The sequence below is a fragment of the Schistocerca cancellata genome, chromosome 8 (assembly GCF_023864275.1).
Source record: "Schistocerca cancellata isolate TAMUIC-IGC-003103 chromosome 8, iqSchCanc2.1, whole genome shotgun sequence".
Lineage (NCBI taxonomy): Eukaryota > Metazoa > Arthropoda > Insecta > Orthoptera > Acrididae > Schistocerca > Schistocerca cancellata.
The window spans coordinates 137,660,221-137,680,267 of record NC_064633.1 but is presented as its reverse complement, the minus strand read 5'-3'; the positions used below and the strand labels follow the sequence as shown (position 1 = coordinate 137,680,267).

The following is a 20,047-nucleotide window of genomic DNA, read 5'->3' as shown; positions in this document are numbered from 1 at the left end:
ATGGAGAGCAGTTTTATTTCAAGGGAGCAGTAGTGAGATGTTACAATAAGTCTTGTACTTGGGGCTCTTGCATGGACGACTTCTGTGTGTTTATTTACAGTTACCTTTCAGAAGATATTCTGTAGTGGCTGTTTTACTCAAGTTAGATGGCTTGGGGTGAATTTTGTAGACCTCTTTTTTGTGTCTTATGCTTTTTTCTGAGTGCTATCTGTTGTTAGATATTAGAGTATAAAAATTCACCGGATTGTACCACATCTTGTGTGGTACGGTTATACAGCAGTTTCCAGCTTGAAATAATAATAAAATTTGTAGGCGGTAATCATTTTCTTCCCCTAAAGGTAAAGGTAAAGTAAATCAATAATAAATCTATATCGATTTCGTTGCTCTCTTGGGACAGTATGCCGTTGTGCTTCTCGGCAGTGAAATTGTAGTTCATATTATTAGTGAGTCTTCGTATTTTTGTCGTATAATAACTGGATGCGTTCAAAATAAGTGCGGTGCGCTTCAATTTGTGTGGTTCCCTCGGTCAGTATTGACCGGTCAACTCTAAACTGGAATGGCTGCTGAAAGTTACATAACAGTGGAATAACAGCAGATGGGATGATAGAACTTTAACACCTTATTGATTGGCGCGCTGTCTCTCATTTGACAAGAAACTTAAGTTCTATGAGGTATCGAGTCAAAAATCTTGTTTATTCCGTCAGCCTTAAGAAACATGCCAGGATCTTTCCGTTTCTTTTTTCACGAAGTAAAAACTTGAGCAACTGCAGTACTGTGTTTAAACGGTACAAAGTAGCATCAGCTGGTGTTAATACTGGCCATATATTGCGTTCTCGCTGTGGTATGTGCTCCCATAATCATCTGAGCTTCAGTCCTACGCATCTTGTGTGGAAAACACAGTCGGGCATCACAATTCAGTTCTGGGTGGGTGGGTTGGTTGGTTGGTTGGTTGATCGGTCGGTCGGTTGATCTAGGGGAGGGGACCAAACAGCGATGTCATCGGTCCCATCGGATTATGGAAGGATGAGGAAGGAAGTCGGCTGTGGCCTTTCGAAGAAATCCTCCCGGCGTTAGCCTGAAGCGATTTAGGGAAATCTCTGAAAACCTAAATCAGGATGGCCGGACGCGGGTTTGAACCGTCGTCCTCTCAAATACGAGTCCAATGTGCTAACCACTTCGCCACCTCGCTCGGTCAGGAGGTTTGCCGACTAACTAGAGTTAGACCTACTTCTAAACCTGTTGTTGCTACGCTGTTGTATATCACCCCCACTAGTAGGTGCTTGCGTCAGCAGTCCTCGATTCTACGCATACCTGTGTGGATGCCCGTCATAATTTGTAATTGACGAAACGCTTCTTGTGATTTATTGATATTATTTTGATATTCAGAGCGTCCACTTGATCTTAGACGTGTTGTCGTATTGACTTTAGTCCACACGTTCTGGTCAATTCCAATTGTTTGCTGATCGCAGTCTGTCTGCGATCCCTCTCTCTCTCTCTCTGCCTAGAAAAGGGGCATCTGTGAATGACATGATCAGCGGAACCTTCCTTCCACAGTCACAGGTTGGTGTGTTACTATATGCCACTCCATGAAATTGAAATTGTTTGGGATACGGACCGTGACCTGTTAATAAGTTCATCATACGTCGAGTAAGGGCAGTGCTGCGCAATTTGAGCCTGTTCCTGATGCTTGGTAATATGCAGTGCTGCTAGTGTCCGTCAGTCTGCCATTCGTCTAACTTCCAGGCACGTAAATGTCTTTTTTGTCAGTAATCGGAGTTCCTGTGGTCTCGTACACACGATCACAATGCTCAGGACCCAACCAATGCAGCGCTGCCCTGTAATGTACCACGATATTCAGCGGACATAGCGAGAGTCACCAGTAAACTCTCTACAGGCACACGGCGAAAGGCAACGGTGAGCCTCACAAGTACGCTCCCTTGAAATCATCGAAGTATTGTTTTGTAGCTGCCTAGTCTAAGGCGATGCGGCCAGACGCTGGCAGCGAAGCCCACAGTGGCGTTGACAATAGCTTCGTGATACGATCGCACCACATGCAACGGTAATTGACAGTCAACAGTGCCAGTACGTGCAATCTTATGCACAGATTTGGCCTTTTTCTAAGTAACGGAGTTCTCACTTGTGCGCTGAGATACCACATTGTGTTAGAGACAAATCTGAAACTCTAATGAAAGTTTCTGAACTTTGTAACCTTCCTCCGAGTATATTGTATGACTCGCCGTGCTTTCGTAGAGTTCATTGTACAAAGTAAGTTCGATGGGTGGTAACAGGCATACATTCTCGCAAAATGCCTATAATACACACCAGCGCTCGTCCGGAAAGAAAAGTATCCATCATAAATACACGGTAGCTCGTTGTCAAGAGAAGCGGTACTAAATCACAGCTCGACCACCTCGCCGTTAGAACAAGGTATTCACGGGCAGAAGCGCGGCGACGCGCCACTCTGGGGCGCCGCGTCGGCGTCGGCGCTGGCGGCGGGGTGAGCGACGTCGGACCGGCGCCGGGCGACGCCGACGCCACCGCTGGCGCCGCGACGTCCCGGCGACACCGGGGCTGTTGGCGGGACGGCCTCCCACGCTACCAGCCCTCTGTCCAAACGTGAAAACATATTTGGTACACTGTTACGCGGCCGTCGGGCAGAGTCAGCAATCGCTACCACATCATACGCATCTACGTACCAGCACACCTCTTTAAGTCATTGCATTCTGGGTGTCAAGAGAGCCCTTCGTATAGACGTGGTTCAATAAATAATGCCCCGCAGTTTTTTTTTTTCAGAAAGTACTTATTCATAAAAGATAGAAGTTGGTGAATCAGTCAGCATTTCTTTTATTAGGTTCATGTAGAAGTTCGTAGCGCTTCTTGTTTTGTATGTTGGTATTCCGGTTACTGCGAGTTTCTTTGTCGGTAATTTTTATTTGTATTTTACTGCTGCTATTTGAGTTACTGTCATGTGGAGATAGTGAGCGGAGCTGTGGCCGCTAGAAAACGGAGTGCCAGTTGGAGAAATCGGAAGATTTCCGACGGATTCTTTTGTTTGCGTTCAGTGTAGGGGTGACAGCAGCGAAGGCTGCCAGATATATTTGCGTCTTGAATGGGGATAACGCCGTTGGACAGAGCACGGCAAGAAAATGGTTTTCTCGTTATAAGGAGGGTCGTTTCAAAATTAGTGACCTTTCACGTTCAGGAAGACCTTCAGGGTTTGAAGATGATCATGTAAACACATTAGTTCAGTTCATCACATGTGCCAGTTTTCGAGTACACTAACATGGATCATTGCACCATTGTGCGACATTGTATGCTGTGGGGAAGGTTCAAAAATAGAGTGTATGGGTACCGCATGCTTAAAGCCGAAATCGCAAATATCAGTGGGTGGCCAGATGAGCATTTCTGCTCGCTCGTCATCAATTGGCTCGTGAACAACACCGACCATGCCCTTCCTGTATCGTTACAAGTGGCGAGAAATGGTGTCTTTGTCCTAACATACGGAAAAGAAAGGAATTGTTGAGTTCCCGTACAAAGACCTGGACAATAGCTAATCTTATGAATGTAGTGGAACAGCGACGGTGTGGTATACTGAGAATTGCTTCCCCAAGGTGTAACCATGACTACTGACACGTCAACTGAAACGTTTTGCAGACGCAATCCAGGAACAGCGACCGGGAAGACTGAGTGAAGTGATACTACTACACGATAACCCACGCCCGCTTTCTATAAATATGCAAGAGTTGGTTTGGAAAGTCATTCCGGAGCCACGTTATTCACCTCATCTTGCGTCCTCAGATTTGTACCTTTCGGGCGCTCTAGCGAACAGCCTTCAAGGAACTTCGTTTCCGGATGAAAATGTGCTCCCAATGTGGCTCGACGAGTTCTTCGTCGGAAAACCGCGTGATTTGTACAGTCCCGGAATCTAAGTGTTACCCCACCGTAGGCAAACTATTGTAAATAGTGAAGGAGAATATATTATTGATGACTAAAGTCTCTTATGCGTATTTGTTGCGTGTATTAAACTTCTGGAAAAACGCTACGAACTTCTGCACCAACCCAATACATGTAATAATTTTCTACGTAGCTTCCATCACATTTTGTGGTAAAAGCTCTTGTCCATATCCACGTTTTCACTGTATGAACTATGCTGTCGTCTTCAAAGTGTGTCCCACGCAGAGAAGTCTTGTGTGGTCCAAACGATGGAAGTCCAGTAGGTTTGTTTCAGTCACAAACCATTCCTAATGGATCTGATCAGATGGAGGTCCGATGGCGCCAGGTATGGCCTGTAGTGTGGAAGAGACAGTGACGTCCAACCCCGTCTGGCGATGTATGTCCCGCGTTCGAGACGCGTGAGTGGGAGTGCATTCTGGTGGCGAAAGATTTCTTTTGAATTACTGTCAGACCTATATGTCGGAAATGGTTGAATTTGTTCAGAGTCTTCACAACCGCCTCTGAATTGATGCTTGCTTTTGCCAACGCATCCGCGGGAATTATACCATCATAATAATACCAAAAGACCCTCATCATGACTTTGCCAGCAGAGGGAGTTGCCTTGATTTTTTTTTCTTTTCTGGTGACGTCCTTTTCTTTCCGGTACGAAGTGAAGCATCCAGGTTTCGTCGTTTGTAATCATCCGTGACAGAAATTCCTCTTCATTGGCCTCAAACTCCTTCAGCGATTCACATGAAGTGGCTTTTCTTTGAATTTTGTAGTCCGTTGTGAGCACTTGTGGAACCCATCTTGAGCACACCGTCGAATATACGAAAGTCTCAGTCATTGCACAGGCACATCCAACGCTCACCGTTAGCTGTAGAACTAGTTGTGGAGTTGTGATGCCCCGATCTGCACGAATCCTCCGGATTCACAACATGGGGAACTGGGACTGTGTCAGAACGTCCCAAATGTCGACGATTGTACAGCTCAGTTTCTGCTATTTCTGACGCTTTAACTCTCTTCACCCATCGTCCAACAGTACTACGACTAGTTGCATCATCATGATACATTGCTCACATACATTTATGGATGTTCACCACTGTTTCTTTGTCCGCAGCCGAGAATTCAGTTACAGTACGTTGCTTGTAACAAATGTATTGCATAGACGCCAGTTTGAAGCTTCATTACGCCTCTGCCACCTGTCGGAATTGTTCGAACCTTCGTAAACGTGCAGAAGAAACATCGAATTTGAAGAACATAAAAAGACGTTTTCATGTATGTATTAACAACTGTAAAAACGTCATTATTTAAATGATACGCGCACCAGTTTAGCCACTCTGATCTGTTCCACTCGCATACTAACAAGGAGACAAATGCAGCTTATGTGTCTCCGTACGGGTTATAATCTCCTATTATAATCTCATGGTCTGTATGTGAAATACGAGGGCTGGAACTGCAATAGTGGCAACTATTTATTTACAGCGCGTACAAAATAGCTACGTGTTTCAAAGTTTTACTGACCTTCAAAAGTAGTCACCAGCATTGTGTATAACCCGTTGCCAGTGATGTGGAAGCCGTAGGATACCTAGCAGTGCCAGTTGTGTTGACAGTTCGAGCTGCGCGGTCTATTACCCGACGAATTTGCAGCAGTTCTAAGTTGGTTGTAGGTTGTGTTCCAAAAATTAATATCGTAGAGATAAAAGTGATGACACTTCCTGCAGAACAGTGCTCAGGCACCTACTGTGTAGGTTGTTACTGATTTGTTTGGCTGATGGGGCTGCTAAGTGCTATATCACCTACTGCACTCCCCCAACTTAAGCCCTCGTGAGTTAACTCGATTTATAAGCAGAAGGAAACACTTCACGGCATTCGCTTCAGAACTGCGACAAATTCGTCGGGTAATAGACGGCGCCGCTCGAACTGTCAACACAACTGGCACTGCTAAGAGTATTCTACGACTTACACATCGCTGTGCAACGGGTTATACACAATACTCGCGACAACTTTGAAGGTCAGTAATACACTACTGGCCATTAAAATTACTACACGACGAAGATGACGTGCTACAGACTCGAAAATTAACCGACAGGAAGAAGATGCTGTGATATGCAAATAATCAGCTTTTCAGAGCATTCACATAAGGTTGGCGCCGGTGGCCACACCTACAACGTGCTGACGTGAGAAAAGTTTCCAACCGATTTCTCATACACAAACAGCAGCTGACCGGCGTTGCCTAGTGAAACGTTGTTGTGATGGCTCGTGTGAGGAGGAGAAATGCCTACCATCACGTTTCCGACTTCGCTAAAGGTCTGATTGTAGCCTATCGCGATTGCGGTTTATCGTATCGCGACATTGCTGCTCGCGTTGGTCTCGGTCCAGTGACTGTTAGCAGAAGATGGAATCGGTGGGTTCAGGAGGGTAATACGGAACGCCGTGCTGGATCCCAACGGCCTCGTATCACTAGCAGTCGAGATGATAGTCATCTTACCCGCATGGCTGTAACGAATCGTGCAGCAACGTCTCGATCCCTGAGTCAACAGATGGGGACGTTTGCAAGACAACAACCATCTGCACGAACAGTTCGACGCCGTTTGCAGCAGCATGGACCATCAGCTCGGAGATCATGGCTGCGGTTACCTGGACGCTGCGTCACCAACAGGAGCGCCTGCGATGGTGTACTCAACGACGAACCTGAGTGCACGAATGGCAAAACATTTTTTCGGATGAATGCAGGTTCTGTTTACAGCATCATGATGGTCGCATCCGTGTTTGGCGACATAGCGGTGAACAACATTGGAAGTGTGTATTCGTCATCGCCATACTGACGTATCACCTGGCGTGATGGTATGGGGTGCCATTGGTTACACGTCAGGGTCACCTCTTGTTCGTATTGACGGCACTTCGAACAGTGGATGTTATACATTTCACATGTGTTAACGACCCGTGGCTCTACCCTTCATTCGATCCCTGCGAAACTCTACATTTCAGCAGTATAATGCACGACCGCATGTTGCAAGTCCTGTACGGGCCTTTCTGGATACAGAAAATGTTCAACTGCTGCCGTGGCCACCACATTCTCCAGATCTCTCACCAATTGAAAACGTCTGGTGGCCGAGCAACTGGCTCGTCACAATACGCCAGTCGCTATTATTGATGAACTGTGGTATCGTGTTGAAGCTGCATGGGCAGCTGTACCTGTACACGCCATCCAAGCTCTGTTTTACTAAATGCCCAGGCGTATCAAGACCGTTATTACGGCCAGAGGTGGTTGTTCTGGGTACTGTTGTCTCAGGATCTATGCACCCAAATTGCGTGAAAATGTAATCACGTGTCAGTTCTAGTATAATATATTTGTGCAATGAATACCCGTTTATCATCTGAATTTCTTCTTGGTGTAGCAACTTTAATGGCCAGTAGTGTACTTTGAAACACGTATCTGTTTTGTACGACCTGTAAATAAATAGTTGCCACTATTAAAGTTCCAACCCTCGTTTATACAGGAGGAAGTTCAGTTATTATATTGCATACCTCGAATAACTGGTCTCATAAACTTACCAGACAGATTCAGAAGAACGTCGCGTTTCTTCTAAGGAATACCATTTAATTAGTGAAGTCGTATCACGTCTATATTTAAGTTTGTATTGAACTTTTGCGCGTTTCAGAGCGAATTTACAGATTTTAATTGAAGCTCTCCATTGTGTCCTGGTGGGAAAATCCTGCCTGCAATTTTTCAAAAATGTTATTGCCTGTTTGTCAGCATATAGATTTCATTTGACCTAAAGTTGAAACAGGTAATAGGATATCCATTGTGGACAAATAGGAGCCTGCCGTAGAATTGAGGTATGACTGCTTAACCAGAGCGCGGTGGGGAGCGTCAGACATTCGTTTTGAAACGCGTATAGGTTCAATGAAAACCGAAATCCAATATGTGGCTTAATACAAGAAAAACCAATGTCAATTTTTCAATAATTTTAGATGTTACATAAGTAGCAAAGAAAGTTAACAAGTTCTAAATGTAAGAATAACAAAAGTATGTCTTCAAGGTGAACGTCAAGACGTGGCTCTCGGTAAACTAGTGTCATGTCATAAATACGGACGAACTTGATTTATTTATTTATTTATCGTATCCAAGACATCACCATTTTACAAAAAAATTATATTACAATGCAAGAGAAGCAGTTATAATACAATAATACATGGTTATAAGGTAAATTAACTACAATAATATAGGGAAGTATGTAACATATAATGATAGGCACTAAAGATGCGAAACAGAGCGATTGAAGAACTTGATGCAACTATAATTATTGTATACGTCGGTGAAGGATCTGTTATGTTTTCAATGCTGGAACACAAGGACGCACATGTTGATATTTGACTTGCCGTTATTCATTCTTTTACTTCAGCTTGTCATTGATAAATCTCGACTGACTTTAAAATAACGTTGAATATTGCAGAAACATGTTTCTGTTGAGAGGAGGGCATATCACAGACGTTAGCAACATCCTTCAAGGAAAAAAAAAAATGTAGTGATTGCAAAATGTTCTATTCTCTACTAGTAAAATTGCTTGTTATGATTTGGATTAATGTGATTTTAAAAGCTGCGAGTTGCTTCAATTTAGTTCTACTGGGTTCGAGGACGTATGCTCTGAAAATCACTTGGATCAGACAAGGATGTCGATTTTTCTGGCGATGGTTTGTGTGAACACTCTAGACACAAAACTGTCATTGCTAACATGTCTACACCCTCCACGTCTGAAAATAATGCAATTAATCTAATAAAACCATGTGTCAAACGCAAAAATCTGAATGATATAACTGCATCTGAAACTGCTAGTTGTTCTGGTTCATTGTTTTCAGACATTGCGTCTGAATATATCCCAACAGCAAATTTAGATTCTTCGGAGTTTGCGATTTTAGCACGAAACAATAAACAACGTAAAAGAAAACGACCTGTTCTGAAACTAATAGCAATTCTGTGGGTAGGTTAGCAGTTGATGTAACAGCAGGGCAAAATTTTCTAGGGAAATAGTACACAAGAAAGCGAACATCTGACCGAGCAAAATGGGCTCGTAATATTCGGAAAAAAGCCAAGATAAGAGGGAAGCAATACATTTCGAAAACAGGAGTACAACAGCCAGGTGAAACATGGAACAACTGCGTAAATGTCGAATAAAAGGCTTTCAGAAATTTAGTGAACAAGAATCAAAAAATATTTGTATTGAGTTTTATAAATTATCTAACAATGCACGAAATCAATAAATAACGTGCTCCGTGCAGGAATACCTCAAGAAAAAAGTTCGCTTAAGGGATGGGAATAAAAAAAGTAAGTACCAGCAGACGCCACATTTCAAGAAAATACTTCTCGCAAAAATATAATTTGGAAACAATCCAGATGTGCCAGATAATGTATCTAAAAACACTAGCTTTCACCTTAGAGTTGTTTCGTGTTCTACTGTAGACTGATACACACAGTGAAGATTCCATAGGGAGAATGCCTTCAAATATTCGAACTGAGTTCAGTTGTTTATTACAAACTATGAAATATAGAAACACATTGCGCATGTCACTGGATAGAGGAGGATTCAAAGTTTTATGTTGGCACTGGCACTACACCACATAATCAACATGTTCACCATGCGTTTATCGAGAAACATAGAAATAATAATCTATTTCATTCCTCACACGAATGTATAGGTTCCTGTTCATTGAATCAACAATTTCAACAACTCGATTTCTCAGCTCGTGAAGGGTAGCTTGCCATAGGTGGGACAACGACTATTGCCTTTTATGTAACCCACAGAGAAAAAAAAAATCACTAGGGCGAGGTCTGGTGACTGGGAGGCCAAGAGCAATGAACAAGATCTCATCCACCTCCTGGGAGATAGTGAAAATCAGATAACACACCGCACCTCGAGGTGGAAGTGAGGCTGGGCGCCGTCATGCATAAAAATGAAATCGATGGAAACTTCGTGAAACTGAGCAAACAACTGACTTCGCAGCATGTCCAGGAATGACATTGCTTTCATTTTCCTCCACAAAAAGACAAGCCCATAAATTTTATGAACAGAAATGGCACAACACACAGTTTCGGTTAGTCTTTTCCGTGTATGACGACGACGGCAGGATTTTGTGACCTCGAAATACTTCTATTAGACGGTTTACTTTACGCGATAGATGATACGCCGATTCGTCCGAAAAGACGAGTCGTTTGAAAAAAGTGTCCTCTACCATATCCTGGAGAACTGGAATACAAAGCTCCTACCTTATGTTGCGGTCGCCGGGACGCAATTGCTGCAGTAGCTGCAACTTCTGAGGCTTCATATTGCAAGTGTCGTTTCAGAACACCGTTGTTCCAGGAAGCTGAAGTTCCTGGCCTGCACATCTCCTGAATTTCGAGGGCTCCGTGTGGACGCACCGCGGATACGCTCGTCAAACGTTTGTGGCCGATCCGTGCCCTTCCCTTTGCATGTGCAACCAACTTCAAGAATTTTTTAAGCCAGTCATAAATCAGCTTGTGCAGAGGTGGCTTCGTGCCGAATCGACGGCGGAATGCACGTTGCCCTTGAACAGTGGAATAATTTCGCCCAAATTCCAACACACAAAATGATTTCTCTTGTGCTCTAGTCGCCAGTTGACTCAAAGATGATAAATATCCCAAGTATTTTTGTGGTAGGGACAAAAAGGAAGCCATGGTTCGTGAGCTCAACATCGAGCTCGTTAAAGACTGAGAATTCGCTTAGCTCGCCGAAAAACGGAATAGCAACCAGATGAGGCATTATTGAAGGATGCACCACCACTATTTAAAGAAACCACATAAAATATGTACTTGGTTGACCGGAAAATACAGGTAGACCCGAATGGTACATCGGCGTTGACTCGCTTATTACATGAACCATTGACTAGCGTTTGTTTAATGCAACTAAAAATTAAACTCTTAAAAATGTTGTTACTATCATTAGTCGCATCATCACACGGATGCTTGGGTAACAAATTCTTTAAAAAAAAATCTAGTAAAATTGTGCTTTTGAGACGGCAGCTTTCGCACGTTACACTTCATTTGCCGTTTATTCTGCTCTTCTCGCGAAAAAAATTGGTGGGAGTGCACATCCGTCCATGACATCCAACATCCCGCCACAGTCCGCGTGTTTCGTTGCGAAGATTGTTATTTTTGCAGTGTAATGAATCACGGTGAAGTGTTCCGATGTTCACATTTGAATTATTTGCATTGGAACATCCACTTCGGGAGTCGAATAAATGGACATATGATAACTCGGCCGATTAGGTACAGGAATTTTGTTTGGTAGTAGCTAGAGAGTGGTTTGCAGCCGAGATATACGACGCAGAAGTTGACGTCACAAGGCGCAACGTCCTTGGGAGAGCTGCTACTTGCTTCCGCGGCGCAGGGGAAAGTGGGTTGTAAGGTTGGCAACCTGACAGATCCGGGACTCGAAGCTCGTGATGAGTCGGCCTGCCCTTTGTATACAATTTTGTGGACGAGAGTGTAACGTCTTCGTTCCCATCCGCACCCAGATATGACGATAATCTGCAATTGGCCTAGGATGTTTATGCACTCTTGTGGTCTACACTCTTATGTCGCTCTTTTCAATAAATCGCACAGGTTCCTTTTAGTTGCAAGCTATTTTATCCTAAATCGTTATCCCTGTGTGTGTGTGTGTGTGTGTGTGTGTGTTTTGGGAGGGGGGGTTGAAATTGTCGCTGAACTATTTTACACTGAGGGTCTTGGGATACATCCTAATATCGTGTCAGGCCTTTCACCCGGGTTTGTGCAGCATCTCGATGTGGCATGGACTCAACAAATCGTTAGAAGCCCCTGCAGAAATACTGTGCCACGCTGCCTTCATAACTGTCGATAATTGCGAAAGTGTTGTCAGTACTGGATTTTGTGTATGAACCGATCTCTCCATTATATTCCTTGAATATTCGATGGCATTCATGTCGGGTGAGATCTGGGTAGCCATATCATTTGCTCGAATTGTCCAGGATGTTCTTTAAACCAGGTGCGAACAATTGTGGTCCAGTGACATGGCACATTGTCATCCATGAATGGCTGAAAATGATCTCCACGTAGCCAGACATAAACACTTCCAGTCAATAACCACTTCAGATGGACCAGAGGACCCATCCCATTCCATGTGAACACAGCCCACACCATTATGGAACCATAAACAGCTTGTACAGTGCCTTGTTTACAACTTGGGTCCATGGCTTCATGGGGTCTCCAATGATACCATCAGATCTTACCATCTGAAATCGAAAAACATTTCCCAAGGCCACAGTTTTCCAATCATTGAGGGTCCAACCAACATGGTCACAATCCCTGAAGAGGTGTTGTTAGCAAAGGGACTGACAACTCAAAACGCTATTGCTCTTGGTTGTCAAGTGAAGGCAGTTGGCTGCTGTATTGCCTGAGCCGAGGGTTAATGCCTGAAATTTGTCAGTCGCGGCAGCTATCCAATATGGAATGTCCCATGCGTCTAGGTCCAACTACTGTTCCGCATTCCAAGTCTGTTAATTCAGATTTTGCGGCCGTAATCATGTTGGAAACCTTTGTACATGAATCACCCAAGTACAAATGACAGCTCCACCATTGCATTACCCTTTTATACCTTGGGCACATGATCCTATCGCCATCTGCATATGCCCCCGAAATATGCCAACATCCTGTTGTGCACATGTTTCCCAGGCAACAAATCAAAGAGTTTTAAGAAAGTCATCATATGTGCAAGTTATTATTGACCAAACAAAATACCAAATATATCCTATCGGAGGAAGAGGAAAAAGGCTTTCCTTTCATGGTGTTCCTTCTGTATGTAAGGTGATTGTGGCAATGATATTTATAGCAGTGTCGGTTTACTGAAAGGTGCTGTTGCCACAACTGTATTAGAGGTAGGATCTTAGGTGTATAGCTGGTGAATATCTCACTACCGAGAGGAAATAAGAGACAGAACTTTTTATGAACTATGTGAAATCAGAATTAATTTAAGAATCCTATGAAACACAATTTATCTTGTACTCACTAAAGGTACAGAGCTCTTAAAATTGAAACTCAGCATCTGCTTTTGATGATAGAAACTTAGGACGGGAAGCAACAGACTTCAGTCAGTGGCTGGTTTTATGCCAGTCCATTTAAGCTACATATGGGTCAGAGAAGCTGTTACCTGTCTGGTAGCTTCAAAAATACTTAAAGGGTATTGGATCAACTTAGGTCTTGTACAGAACTTCAGCAGAAGCTGCAACATAGCTCGTCACAAAAACTGTTTTATCATTGTGCAATAGTGAGTTTTGCAAATGAATGAAGTTTTACTTTCTGAACACTATTTTGCTGACATTGTCTGTGAAACACTGGCTAGATTCATTGGCATCAGTTTAGTTTGGATTTTGTTGTATGCATCTCAGTTTCATATTTTTCTCTTACCACCACATAAACAGAAGTTTTCTTTCTATTGCAGACCCTAACCTTTCCGTCATGCGAGTCCAGCCTTGGCCAAGCAGGCTTCAAGTTCAGCCTGTCAACAAACGCAGATATCGAGGGGCCACAAGGAAGCTTCGAATGCGTCAAGCAGAACAGTTCCACGTCAGTAATAGTTTTACATATAGTGTGAACTAGTGTTAAGATTACATAAACTCTAAAGTATTTATTAAGTATATATGAAACACAGGATTGCAATTGTTTTATCTTTCAGTTTAAGATATTTTTTTTATTCAATTAGAATTACAAATTCTCTGCGCCTGGCTAAAGAAGTTGAGATAGTGTGTTGTTGTTGTTGTTGTTGTGGTCTTCAGTCCTGAGACTGGTTTGATGCAGCTCTCCATGCTACTCTATCCTGTGCAAGCTTCTTCATCTCCCAGTACCTACTGCAACCTACATCCTTCTGAATCTGCTTAGTGTATTGATCTCTTGGTCTCCCTCTACGATTTTTACCCTCCACGCTGCCCTCCAATGCTAAATTTGTGATCCCTCCATGCCTCAGAACATGTCCTACCAACCGATCCCTTCTTCTAGTCAAGTTGTGCCACAAACTTCTCTTCTCCCCAATCCTATTCAATACCTCCTCATTAGTTACGTGATCTACCCACCTTATCTTCAGCATTCTTCTGTAGCACCACATTTCGAAAGCTTCTATTCTCTTCTTGTCCAAACTAGTTATCGTCCATGTCTCACTTCCATACATGGCTACACTCCATACAAATACTTTCAGAAACGACTTCCTGACACCTAAATCTATATTCGATGTTAACAAATTTCTCTTCTTGAGAAACACTTTCCTTGCCATTGCCAGTCTACATTTTATATCCTCTCTACTTCGACCATCATCGGTTATTTTACTCCCTAAATAGCAAAACTCCTTTACTACTTTAAGTGTATCATTTCCTAATCTAATTCCCTCAGCATCACCCGACTTAATTTGACTACATTCCATTATCCTCGTTTTGCTTTTGTTGATGTTCATCTTATATCCTCCTTTCAAGACACTGTCCATTCCGTTCAACTGCTCTTCCAAGTCCTTTGCTGTCTCTGACAGAATTACAATGTCATCGGCGAACCTCAAAGTTTTTACTTCTTCTCCATGAATTTTAATACCTACTCCGAATTTTTCTTTTGTTTCCTTTACTGCTTGCTCAATATACAGATTGAATAACATCGGGGAGAGGCTACAACCCTGTCTCACTCCTTTCCCAACCACTGCTTCCCTTTCATGCCCCTCGACTCTTATAACTGCCATCTGGTTTCTGTACAAATTGTAAATAGCCTTTCGCTCCCTGTATTTTACCCCTGCCACCTTCAGAATTTGAAAGAGAGTATTCCAGTCAACATTGTCAAAAGCTTTCTCTAAGTCTACAAATGCTAGAAATGTAGGTTTGCCTTTTCTTAATCTTTCTTCCAAGATAAGTCGTAAGGTCAGTATTGCCTCACGTGTTCCAACATTTCTACGGAATCCAAACTGATCTTCCCCGAGGTCGGCTTCTACCAGTTTTTCCATTCGTCTGTAAAGAATTCGCGTTAGTATTTTGCAGCTGTGACTTATTAAACTGATAGTTCGGTAATTTTCACATCTGTCAACACCTGCTTTCTTTGGGATTGGAATTATTATATTCTTCTTAAAGTCTGAGGGTATTTCGCCTGTCTCATACATTGTGCTCACCAGATGGTAGAGTTTTGTCATGACTGGCTCTCCCGAGGCCATCAGTAGTTCTAATGGAATGTTGTCTACTCCCGGGGCCTTGTTTTGACTCAGGTCTTTCAGTGCTCTGTCAAACTCTTCACGCAGTATCTTATCTCCCATTTCATCTTCATCTACATCCTCTTCCATTTCCATAATATTGTCCTCAAGTACATCGCCCTTGTATAGACCCTCTATATACTCCTTCCACCTTTCTGCTTTCCCTTCTTTGCTTAGAACTGGGTTGCCATCTGAGCTCTTGATATTCATACAAGTGGTTCTCTTCTCTCCAAAGGTCTCTTTAATTTTCCTGTAGGCAGTATCTATCTTACCCCTAGTGAGACAAGCCTCTACATCCTTACATTTGTCCTCTAGCCATCCCTGCTTAGCCATTTTGCACTTCCTGTCGATCTCATTTTTGAGACGTTTGTATTCCTTTTTGCCTGCTTCATTTACTGCATTTTTATATTTTCTCCTTTCATCAATTAAATTCAATATTTCTTCTGTTACCCAAGGATTTCTACTAGCCCGCGTCTTTTTACCTACTTGATCCTCTGCTGCCTTCACCACTTCATCCCTCAGAGCTACCCATTCTTCTTCTACTGTATTTCTTTCCCCCATTCCTGTCAATTGTTCCCTAATGCTCTCCCTGAAACTCTCTACAACCTCTGGTTCTTTCAGTTTATCCAGGTCCCATCTCCTTAAATTCCCACCTTTTTGCAGTTTCTTCAGTTTCAATCTGCAGTTCATAACCAATAGATTGTGGTCAGAATCTACATCTGCCCCAGGAAATGTCTTACAATTTAAAACCTGGTTCCTAAATCTCTGTCTTACCATTATATAATCTATCTGAAACCTGTCAGTATCTCCAGGCTTCTTCCATGTATACAGCCTCCTTTCATGATTCTTGAACCAAGTGTTAGTTATGATTAAGTTATGCTCTGTGCAAAATTCTACAAGGCGACTTCCTCTTTCATTCCTTCCCCCCAATCCATATTCACCTACTATGTTTCCTTCTCTCCCTTTTCCTACTGACGAATTCCAGTCACCCATGACTATTAAATTTTCGTCTCCCTTCACTACCTGAATAATTTCTTTTATCTCGTCATACATTTCATCTATTTCTTCATCATCTGCAGAGCTAGTTGGCATATAAACTTGTACTACTGTAGTAGGCATGGGCTTTGTGTCTATCTTGGCCACAATAATGCGTTCACTATGCTGTTTGTAGTAGCTAACCCGCACTCCTATTTTTTTATTCATTATTAAACCTACTCCTGCATTACCCCTATTTGATTTTGTATTTATAACCCTGTAATCACCTGACCAAAAGTCTTGTTCCTCCTGCCATCGAACTTCACTAATTCCCACTATATCTAACTTTAACCTATCCATCTCCCTTTTTAAATTTTCTAACCTACCTGCCCGATTAAGTGATCTGACATTCCACGCTCCGATCCGTAGAACGCCAGTTTTCTTTCTCCTGATAACGACGTCCTCTTGAGTAGTCCCCGCCCGGAGATCCGAATGGGGGACTATTTTACCTCCGGAATATTTTACCCAAGAGGACGCCATCATCATTTAATCATACAGTAGAGCTGCATGTCCTCGGGAAAAATTACGGCTGTAGTTTCCCCTTGCTTTCAGCCGTTCGCAGTACCAGCGCAGCAAGGCCGTTTTGGTTAATGTTACAAGGCCAGATCAGTCAATCATCCAGACTGTTGCCCCTGCAACTACTGAAAAGGCTGCTGCCCCTCTTCAGGAACCACATGTTTGTCTGGCCTCTCAACAGATACCCCTCCGTTGTGGTTGTACCTACGGTACGGCCATCTGTATCGCTGAGGCACGCAAGCCTCCCCACCAACGGCAAGGTCCATGGTTCATGGGGGGGAACATGAGTAATGTCTCAGTGTCAAGATGATCATGAAATAGAAAATTATTAGAATGAGAGCTTTTACATTTTATTTCAAATGTAGCCATCTGTATATTTAAGAACACCCTCCCTGTGTGCTGCAAACTTTATTGTAAATAGAAGTACAGTCCTGTATCACTTTCACAGGCATTCCATGTCTCTTCACATTGTTACAAAACCTCCAGTGTGAATTTATGATCACATTGCTTTACCGCTCCATGTGCTACCACATTTGTTACATTTCGTTTCGGAGTGTTCTTGAGCTGTAAAAGTTGTACTTCTCAAATGAAGACTAGCATCATCAGTTGTAATTTATCATCACCATTTTGTTTTTTCTGTTTTTTTGTCTTAATATTACTTCCACATTGACAATACCTAAAAATTGTGTTTTGTTCCAATAGGTCACTGGAGCCCTTGGGTGCACTACCGTGCAAAATGCGAATACATGCCAAAGATGACGTATATGACAGGACAAGAGACCAGTTGGCAAAAGCAGAAGAGAACCAGAAAAGAAACTGGTACTAGTTGTTCTGTTTTTGTAACCTCCCCATTCTTTCTTTCTCTCTCTCTCTCTCTCTCTCTCTCTCTCTCTCTCTCTCTCTCTCTCTCTCTCTCGTACATATTACACCACTTTTTAACAACTGTGTCTGCTTAGTTGAGAGATGTATTGGTCTAAAATATCTTATAATTGTCTGTAATTAGAGGAAATTATTTTCATAATGATAAAATACTATCTATGTGGGGATTTATATTTTGCAAACAAAATGAGGATAGGGCAGGAGATAGTAATTTATCAGAAATTTCTAAGTGTTCCATTCACAGTTCAACATTAACAGTGTGAAAAATCACAACATAGATCTGATTAACCTATTGCTGATGACAAATAAACTCTGTGATGATTGATTATTGTCAGAAAAATCTGAAGTGATCTCATAAGAGTAACAAATTATGTGTATTTCAGACATATGTTGTGAAAAGGAAGCTAACGTCAATAATCTGAATGAACCTCTGGGTCACCAATTGAGATCTTCTAAAGATTATTGTTTGTACCATTGATTCTTGGGAATAAATGTAACAGTTGAATAGTAACAAGTGTCATTTTGAAGATGTAACCAGGGCTGGTTTAAGAACATTTTTCCACATAAGCAACATGATCGTTTGGATCCAGCCCCCCCCCCCCTTTCCCATTTTTCTGCACAAGAGACTATAATTAGTGCACTCTTCTCCTGTTTCCCTCCCTCAAACATTAGTCACAGTAACTTGGGCTCTTAGTAAGACCTTGCAAAATTAATCTAAATTTAATAAGCATGGAAATAGGTTGTTTTCATTACTAATCATGATGCATTCTGTGTACAAATTTGCCACTGGGTCACCTTCGACAACCCTCTCAGCTTGGCATCTCAAGTGGGTGCTTGTTTTGGTTGGGGCTCAGATTGGCCCTGGATGTAGTCACATTAAAATAAGTAATAAAAATTAGTTTTTAAAGCAAAATTTGATAGCATATATATCTTATAAAATTGAGAGGTAATCACTGACGAGGGCGAAGTTTCAGAAGGCAAAACTCTTTACTGCCGTTACACGTGTACAAAAGTACAAGACACACTAGTAGCTTTTGGAACCATTAGTTCCTTCTGTGGGAAGGAAAGATGAATATTTTGAAGCACAGTAAATATAAAAGGCTGATAAGTCAGGATGAAAGGACCCACTTGTATTGGGGATAATGGGAGATGAATATCATGGATATTTTCATAACCATGTGCCTGTCATTGTGGACTAAGATAAAGTAATAAATATTTCAGTCGAAATTGGTCATTTGAATTGCTGATGTTTTGATTCCCTGAACAAGTGGTGTTGGAAAAGCAGCATGCTATATTAAAAAGGTTGTCATTTTTCATAATATGTGCTCTATGTAATTATTTTTTTTTCCCCTGCAGCACAAGAGAAATAAAGCCTGGAGGTCCAGGCATTGGCAAAAAGGTGAAAATAAAAGTGAGAGGTATTCCTGCCAGGAATATTGGCAACACAGTCCCACCTGTGCAGAAAGAAAAGGACTTGCCTGTTCTGAACACTCGGCAACCGCCCGCCAGCAAACCGTTTCCGTCAAATGTGAAGCCGTCTACGAATGGTTATCTTCCTGCCCACAACAGCATGTCCAGTGGGGGTTCTCCCCAAAACTCCATCCGAACCAAACCTTCAGGGAACACCGGTGGCCAGAAGACCGTTAACACAGATATCATGCGGCGGCCTCTAAGGTTGGTAGAACCTTCTGACTGCACGTTTACGATGTCGGTGAATATTTTTGTATTGAAAATAAACATATAATTCTTAATTGCTCTAAGCATATATAATTCTTAATTGCTCTAAGCATAACAGGTTTGGACTTTCTTTTTAAGCCAGAGCTTTATTGTTATCTTATATGTTTATGATCACAGTAATCCTGATATTATTTGAATAAAATCAATAATCCCCTGTATCAGAGTAAATAGCATAATATATTATATTTTGAAAGTTAACTGAAAGACACAAATGGTAGTTTGCTTAGCTACATCACTTCCACTAATTTTTCTGATTATAACCAATCAGATGTGACCCTTCACATTTGTGTTCTGTCATCAGTGCAGACCTGGTTGGGGGTACAATCTAGGCCAAAAAAAAAAAAGGAAAAAAAAAGTTACATGTGTATTTTCCCTCTTTTATACGGTGCTACAAATAATTTATAGTACAGTGCCATAGTTTTTTGGTTATATAACACAACTTACCCAAAACAAATCTAAATGTGTTAGTACCTTGTAAACATGAGCCATAAAACATTTATTCTGATAACTGCCCTAGATGGAATAGTATTACACAATGAGACATAATTTTCAAAATTTATGAGGAAGTAATACTTCAACAATAAGTTAGGCTTTGTTGTGCAGCATCTAAAATCCTTTATTACTTCTGTAGTTTGTGTAACTTGCATGTAGCCCTTATACGACAGATTAACTGCTTCCTATTTTTTGATTCTGTTATT

The 20,047-nt window shown here is 42.1% G+C and overlaps 1 protein-coding gene across 1 annotated transcript in view; it reads left to right on the top strand.

The window, feature by feature from the left end:
- The window catches only part of LOC126094686 (RNA polymerase II elongation factor ELL-like), a 308,602-nt gene that overhangs the window by 267,431 nt on the left and 21,124 nt on the right, over positions 1 to 20,047 (top strand). Inside the window, exons 3-5 of the mRNA XM_049909209.1 lie at positions 13,410 to 13,534; positions 17,436 to 17,552; positions 18,969 to 19,286. Coding sequence (XP_049765166.1) covers positions 13,410 to 13,534; positions 17,436 to 17,552; positions 18,969 to 19,286 — 560 coding nt within the window. The remainder of the gene's footprint in view (positions 1 to 13,409; positions 13,535 to 17,435; positions 17,553 to 18,968; positions 19,287 to 20,047) is intronic.